Source organism: Sprattus sprattus (genome assembly GCF_963457725.1).
Source record: "Sprattus sprattus genome assembly, chromosome: 18".
In the NCBI taxonomy this organism is placed as follows: domain Eukaryota; kingdom Metazoa; phylum Chordata; class Actinopteri; order Clupeiformes; family Clupeidae; genus Sprattus; species Sprattus sprattus.
The window spans coordinates 23104892-23113216 of record NC_137916.1 but is presented as its reverse complement, the minus strand read 5'-3'; the positions used below and the strand labels follow the sequence as shown (position 1 = coordinate 23113216).

The window sequence follows — 8325 nt, the reverse complement described above, 5'->3', positions numbered from 1 at the left end:
TATGAATAAACACACAAGCAAATAAAATGTCTCTCTGTCTGTTTCTCCCTCCCACCCTGTCCCCCGTCCTCCCACTGCAGCCACCTACGCGGCCGCAGTTCTCTTCCGGATCTCTGAGGACAAGAGTTCTGACTACAGGAAGCGGGTGTCTGTGGAGCTGACGCACTCACTCTTCAAGCACGACCCTGCTGCCTGGGAGATGGTGAGTTGAGCCTTGCCTGCAGTGCCCCCAACAGGCCCTGAGGTGTCATGACAGCTCTTGTTCATGGGGATCTCTTGTCACTTCACTCAATAACCTTCAAACCCTGAAGAACACAATCACCTAATACTTCTTGGATGGATTATAGCTGTGGGAGACAACTTAAAGATACAGAATTCTGAGTGATGGTCTTGTGGTTTTGGCAGCACTAGGCAGGACACTGAGCTTAGACAGACAGACCTCTGACTGACGGTCTCTGGTGTTGGTAGGACTAGGCAGGGTGCTGTCCGGAGCTCAGAGACAAAGCTGAGCAGTAAGGCTGAGCGGTAAAACTGGGCGGGAATGCTGAGCGGTAAAACTGGGCGGGAATGCTGAGCGGTAAAACTGGGCGGGAATGCTGAGCGGTAAAACTGGGAGGTAAGGCAGAGTGGTAAGGCTGGGCGGTAAGGCAGAGTGGTAAGGCTGGACAGGAAGGTTGTGTGGTAAGGCTGAGGGTTAAGGCAGAGTGGTAAGGCTGTGCGGTAAGGCTGGACAGTAAGGCTGAGGGTTAAGGCTGAATGTAGCCCCGTTGTCCAGATGGAAAGATTTGCTTGCTCATGCAGACCAGGGACTGTCTCACCAGTCTGATTTGGGCCTCAAAGCTAGACAAACACACATGCAAATAGACAACACAAGCAAATAGACAACACACAACGAAATAGACAACACACATGCAAATAGACAACACATACAAATAGACAACACCCATGCAAATAGACAACACATACAAATAGACAACACCCATGCAAATAGACAACACATACAAATAGACAACACCCATGCAAATAGACAACCCATGCAAATACACAAAACAGAAGCAAATTAAGAAAACCTTATCAATTTGACGAGACGTGCCGACATGTAGAAAACGTGCAGCAGATACAGACAACACGCGACATTACACCAAACATTACAATACACACCGAATGAGAACGGAAGTGTTTCCAGAGGACACTGAAAAGTGACGAACACATCTGGACATGCTTGTTATTATTAAGCTAATTTTTCAACACCATCTACGGATAGCCGACTTCAATAACATCATGAGAGGCAAACCGACGCAATAATACATGAAATGAAGTTACACCACGGGCTGCTCCTGACGGACATATGTTGGTGTGCTGTTAGTAACTGATGCCAGTTTGGCATGAGAGCAAATGGGTCTCAGACACGAGGTACCACCCCGTGAACACCGTCCATGGAACAAGTCCATGCAGGCGTTGGATTATTTGCTGTGTGGGGTTTGAGTCCATGTCAGTTATTGCAGCTGTACGTATGTAATCTGGGCCTTTGGGGACTGGTCATATTAGTTCATTATTAATTAGTGGCAGTCGTTAGTCTCAAGCACGAGCAGTGGAACAACAAGGCAATGAGCTGTCTGACAGAACTGATATTTGAGATGTGGTGGCATAGGTAGGGGGGTGTGTGTGTGTGTGTGTGTGTGTGTGTGTGTGTGTGTGTGTGTGTGTGTGTGTGTGTGTGTGTGTGTGTGTGTGTGTGTGTGTGTGTGTGTGTTTCTGTGTGTGTGTGTGTGTGTGTGTGTGTGTGAGTGTGTGTGTGTGTGTGCGAGAGAGAGAGAGAGAGAGAGAGAGAGAGAGAGAGGGAGAGAAAGAGAGAGAGAGAAAAGATCACTTACAATCACAATTACTTACAATCTCTTACAATCAATTATTGCCATTCTCATTAATTTTACAGTTTAATATGTATTAAATAAGTAAATCTGTTTCTGTCTGTCTGTTTAACTGACTATGTGTGATTGATGTATCCTCAGGCTCATAGCAGTGTTCCCCTTGAGGCAGCCTACATGGGGGATGGTGAGTGATGTTTTGCTATTTACTTCTCTATTATCTATGTAAATCTATTTATATTCTATTAAATCTATTTCTTTAAATGGTAAATTGACTGCATTTATAGCGCTCTCAAAGAGCGTTACAGGTTAATACCTCAGGCATCTCTTCAGAGAGCACCTCCCTTCCTAACTTGCACTTTATTAGTACTTAACTTGCACTTACAGCAGTTACATTCCTGCACTTTTTTTTTCTATTTCTTATGTTAAAAAAAATGTGTTACACTAGGTCTCTATTGCTCGTAGCTTAACAGTTCTCTCCCTTGTACGTCGCTTTGGACAAAAGCGTCTGCCTAATGACTAAATGTCAATGTAAATGTAGACATCTACCCATTCATGCACCGATGGCAGAGGCTACTATCTAGGATGCCAACCTGCACATCAGGAGCGGTTGGCGGTTCAGTGTCTTTCTCAAAGACACCTTTGACTCACAACTGAACGGGTGAAGTCACAGGACCGCACTGTGTTATTCCAAACTAAACGGGTGAAGTCACAGGAACGCAGTGTGATATTCCAGACTAAACCTGCAAAGTCACAGGAACGCACTGTTATTCCAAACTGAATGGGTGAAGTCAGTGTTGTTTTCTGCTGAGTCAAGACTTCCCAAATGGCAATGGGCAAACTCTGACTCAGACGTGGGCCAGGAGTAGACCCACTGCTCCCTCGGTCTCCACTGATAGTCTGTCAGAGCTGGAGAGACTGCATTAATCACAGCCTTGGTCTGTGTGTGTGTGTGTGTGTGACTGAACAATCAATAGTTTCCCATGAATATGGACGAGGGTGTTTATTTCTCATGTCATTTAGGAATATGCTGATTTAGCATGCAGACAGGAATCTGTTTCTGAGAGTGAATTAGAAAGAGGGCGCTTGAGTTTTTGAGTGACAAACTTAAAATAAGAAGGGGAGAGGGAGATTGAGAAAGAACAGCTAGTGATAATGGAGAGGGATAAAAGAAAAAGAGTGTGATAGAGAGAGAAAGGGAGGAGGGAGAGAAGAATGGAAGAAATGCAAATCAGTAAAAGAGAGTGATTGATATAGTGAGAGAGATAAGAGAGCAAGAGAAAGGGGGAGAGAGAGAGAGAGAGAGGGAGATGAAGAGAGACAGAAAGAGAGAGGGAGTGCAGGTCGATTTAACGGGTGTCTTGCTCCATCGGTTCCCTGTCTGTTAGCGATGCCAGGAGTGACAGAGCGCTATGTTTACCCCAGAGGGCCATCATTACAGTCAGCATTCACACACACACTCTCTCCTACACACACACACACTAACACACACACACACACACACTCTCTCTCTTATACACACACACACACACATTCACCCACACACACTCTCTCTGTTATACACACACACACACTCATACATACACACAACCACACACACACACTCACTCTCTCTTATACACACATATACACCACACACACACACACACACACACACAAACACACTCTCTCTGTTATACACACACACACACACACACACACACACACACACAAACACACTCTCTCTGTTATACACACACACACACTCATACATACACACAACCACACACACTCTCTCTCTCTTATACACACATATACACCACACACAGACACACAGTCTCTCTGTTATATACTCACACACACACACACACACACTCTCTCCTACACACACACACTCTCTCTCTTATACACACACACACACACACTCACACACACACGCACACTCTCTCCTACACACACATTCTCTCTCTTATATACACACACACACACATACACAAACAAACACACACACACTCTCTCTCTCTCATACACACACACACACACACACACACACACTAGTTTAGGCACTTGCCCTTCATCTTTAATAACTTGAACGATCTCTTTTACTCTCCTGCTGGGTGTCTAATAAACTTGGCTCATATCAACTCCCGGCAGTGTGTGTGTGTGCGTGTGTGTGTGCGTGTGTGATTGTGAGTGTGAGTGTGTGTGTGTGTGTGTGTGTGTGTGTGTGTGTGTGTGTGTGTGTGTGTGTGTGTGTGTGTGTGTGTGTGTGTGTGTGTGTGTGTGTGTGTGTGTGTGTGTGTGTGTGTGTGTGTGTGTGTGTGTGTGTGTGTGTGTGTGTGTGTGTGTGTGCATGGGCATGTACCTGTGTTGAGTGTTGAGTTTCACAGAGATTGAGAGCACAAGAAAGAGCCCAGAGAAAAGTCATAGATAGAGAAGACAGATAGTGTGTGTGTTTGTGTGTGTGTGTGTATAAGAGTGTGTTTGTGTGTGTGTGTGTGTGTGTGTGTGTGTGTAGAAGAGAGTGTTTGTGTATGTGTGTGTGCGTGTGCGTGTGCATGTGCGTGTGTGCTGTGCATGTGTGTGTGTGTGTGTGTGTGACAGATAGAGATAGAAAGTGAGCGATAGTGGGGGACAGAGAGAGTGAGAAGTTAGGAGTCACTGTTCCCTGACACTGTGAATAGTAGTGGATTTGTGGAGGTCTTCATCTAATGCCCCCCCCCCAATGCATGTTCACTGGCTAGAATATTTATATTTACTCTTAAATATCAATAAGTGTTTATATTTACTCTTATGGATACCACTGTCCATCATCTCTATTATCTTCCTTCTCTCACTCTCTCTATTGCACTCTCTCTCTCTCCACCTTTCTCACACACACACGTACAAACACTCCAACTCTTCTTCTCTTTCTTTCTTGTACTCTCTCACTCCCCCTCTCTCACACACAACAAGCGCACAAATACTCCAACTCTTCTTCTCTTCTTCTCTTGTACTCTCTCTCTCCCCCTTTCTCTCACACACGTACAAACACTCCAACTCTTCTTCTCTTTCTTTCTTGTACTCTCTCACTCCCCTTCTCTCACACACAAGCGCACAAACACTCCAACTCTTCTTCTCTTCTTCTCTTGTACTCTCTCTCTCCCCCTTTCTCTCACACACGTACAAATACTCCAACTCTTCTTCTCTTCTTCTGTTGTACTCTCTCTATCCTCCTCTCTCACACACACGCGCGCAAACACTCCAACTCTTCATCTCTTCATTTCTTCCTTTCTTCCTTTCTTGTAGTCTCTCTCACAAATTCAAAAGAAAGTGGCCACATTGGCAATTATATCGCAATATATATGCTAGCAAGCATTTTATCAGTGCCAACTGGGCTGTTATTTGCAGATATTTGCATTCCTTTTTAGTAGTTAGATTGCTAGACCAAAAGTCGTTACTGCTGCTTTAAACTGGCCTGCTGCGCTCACCATTCCTCATTCTGTGGTGGCTCCCTGCGTTATGACTCTTTTATCATCTGTGTGAATTCATTTCCTGCTCATCCCGGTAGTTTAGACATCGGTGCTGTGTCCCGCTCTATGAAAGCTTGACAGCCTATTGAGCTGCATGTTGTGGTAAAGGAGACACTGCACTAATAGTGTTATTTTCTTACTCAAATGTTGTTCCTCCTCCCCTCTCCCTACCATCCTCCTCTCTCTCTCTCTTTATCTCCTTTCTTTCCACTCTCTGCCTGTTCTCATTCTCTATGCTCATCATCATTGTCCCTCTCTCTCTTCTTCCCTCCCACTCTCATCATCATTGTCCCTCTCTCTCTTCTTCCCTCCCACTCTCATCATCATTGTCCCTCTCTCTCTTCTTCCCTCCCACTCTCATCATCATTGTCCCTCTCTCTCTCCCTTTCTCCCCCCTCTCTCTTTCTCATCTACCTTCATCCATTCCCCCCCCCACAGAGCTGGATGGAGCGTACCCTCCCTATGGCTACGGTGACATCGTTATGGACGGCCTCCCATTGGACGCAGAGCTGCATGAGGCCTACATGCCCGAGATGACCTACGACCCACGGCAGGCCTACCCTGAGCCTCTCTAACAGTAAGGGACACGACAAGGCAGCATACACACATGCACACACACACACACACATACACACACACACACACACACACACACACACACACACACACACACACACACACACACACACACACACCCTGAGCCTCTCTAACAGTAAGGGACACGGCAAGGCAGCATACACACACACACACACACACACACACACTGAGCCTCTCTAACAGTAAGGGACACAACAAGGCAGCATACACACATACACACACACACACACACACCCTGAGTCTCTCTAACAGTAAGGGAGGCCTTACCTAATCCCTTTTTCTTACAGTAAGGGACAAGACAAGTCGGTATTGGTGGCACTTAAGTTAAACCCTTAAAAGATTGACGTAGCCATGTTATGAACATGTGATGGCAGATGTCATACACTGTAATTAGTCCACATAACAGATTATGTACATTGACTTGACAATGTCATGTTACCATCACCTATTGTCATGACAACACACAGAATTCTAGATGCTGTAAAAAATAAATGTCTCATGTCACTAATTTGTCATAGCATCATATTGTCATGCCACACGCGCATGCCAGCATGCACACATACCTCACTGTGAACACAACACACACACATACTAATACACACACACACACACACATACACACATACACACACACACACACATACACACACACACACACACACACAGACACACACACACACACACACACACACACACACACACACACACACACACGGAAACACATTCTCATCCAGGATATTGTTAACTCTAACATTAAATGTGCAGTAAGTCTTAAACTGCAGATCTTTATTCCTCTGTCATGTTTTATATCTTTCAGGCACAAGATAGAGGAGGAGGAATGATACAGAGGCAGGGCTTAAAGCGAACTATTACATTACACATGGAAGAAACCATCTAACAGGGTTGGGCTGTCTGGAACTGTTGTTGTTGACAAAATGTTGTACACAAAAACAAAGTTGTTTCAGTGTTCCTTAAAAAAAAAAAAATTACAATTTGTTTTGTTTTAACCTTGATGTTACAGTGGTCAAGCTTCACCTTTTAGATGCGGTGTGTTAGCTCTTTCTTTGCGGAATACCTGTGTCTGTTTGTTTTCCGAGGGGGGGGGGGGGGGGGAGTGGGTGGGAAGTGGGGGGGGGGGGGGGGGGCTATCATTGCATGTCAGACACAACATCCTGTACCTCCGAGGCACCCCGTGAAGCCCACATGCCTCCACAGGTTAGGGGTAATGATTTGCAGAGGCAGTTGTCATATAGGCTTCACAGAAACAAACCAGGGTAATGGAAATTGCAATGCCAGGGACCCCATGACCAACTGACGCAAACTACAGGCCCTGATGTTCAAGTTCTGGCCTGTATAGTTTATTCACAAGTTTGCCCCAGAACTTCGTATAGCCACATTTAAAAAGCCACTGACAGCCAAGAGAACATATGCACACACAAGACCACACAAAAAGTTGGAAACTCACACACAAATTCATGCCCTCACACACAGATAAGAGTTTGTGAAGCTTTACTTTACACCATAACAGGCATATTATGCCAAGAAGACATTGAGTCGCGCACATTTGCATTGACAGTATTGACCACTCTTCACCGTGGGAGGCGTTGGGCAAGACTTCTTTAGGGTGGGTGGGTGGTGGGGGGCATACCTGAATCTAAGGCGAGGGGCTGGGGAATTTAAGCCAAAGAGATTTATTTTGTGATGATAATCATGTAGCCTTGTCTGTTTGTTTGTCTGTTTGTTTGTTTGTTTGTTTGCTTGTTTCTCCCTCTCATTGTCATATTGCTGTGGTCGAACAGGCATCGATGCTGGGCGACTCAGTACCCATAATCCTTAGCAAAAAAAGAACAGAAAAATATGCCTCTCTGCACATTCCAACCTTGCTGGTGAGATAAAACAAACAAACAAACAAACAATATATTATATATATATATATTACAAATGATGAGGGAGGACTGTAACTCACTAGAATGGACAGGGAGAACTATTAACTATGAATATGCATTTTTACAGAACATTTTTAGTTGGAAACTTTTTTTTAAATAAAATAAACTATATTAACTACAATGTCTATGTATGTCAATTCCTTCATGCTTTTTTATTTTTAGGGTGGTTTACCTACACTTTGTACCTACATAATTGCTGGTGTCCTTTTCCTTGTTTGTTACTTTGATGTTTTTTCTGTTTTTCAAGGTGCACGTTCAAGGTGTGTTTTGAGGGTGAATTACCAGCTCATTACATATAACATAATCGTTGCACTTTGAAAACAACCATCACTTCCCTGGCATAAACGGCTCATATTTATCTAGTGATTGTGTTCTTGGCTGGAAGTTTTTCTATCTGTACGGTACGCGCATGTCCTGTAGAATTGG

At 44.5% G+C, this 8325-nt stretch overlaps 1 protein-coding gene across 1 annotated transcript in view; it reads left to right on the top strand.

Annotated features, from left to right (window-relative positions):
• jupb (junction plakoglobin b) overlaps positions 1-7028 on the top strand; it is an 88575-nt gene extending 81547 nt beyond the window's left edge. Inside the window, exons 13-16 of the mRNA XM_080857243.1 lie at positions 81-202; positions 2010-2052; positions 5795-5933; positions 6771-7028. Of these exons, the coding sequence (XP_080713369.1) occupies positions 81-202; positions 2010-2052; positions 5795-5931 (302 nt within the window). The 3' untranslated portion in view covers positions 5932-5933; positions 6771-7028. The remainder of the gene's footprint in view (positions 1-80; positions 203-2009; positions 2053-5794; positions 5934-6770) is intronic.
• Positions 7029-8325: the final 1297 nt, after the last annotated feature.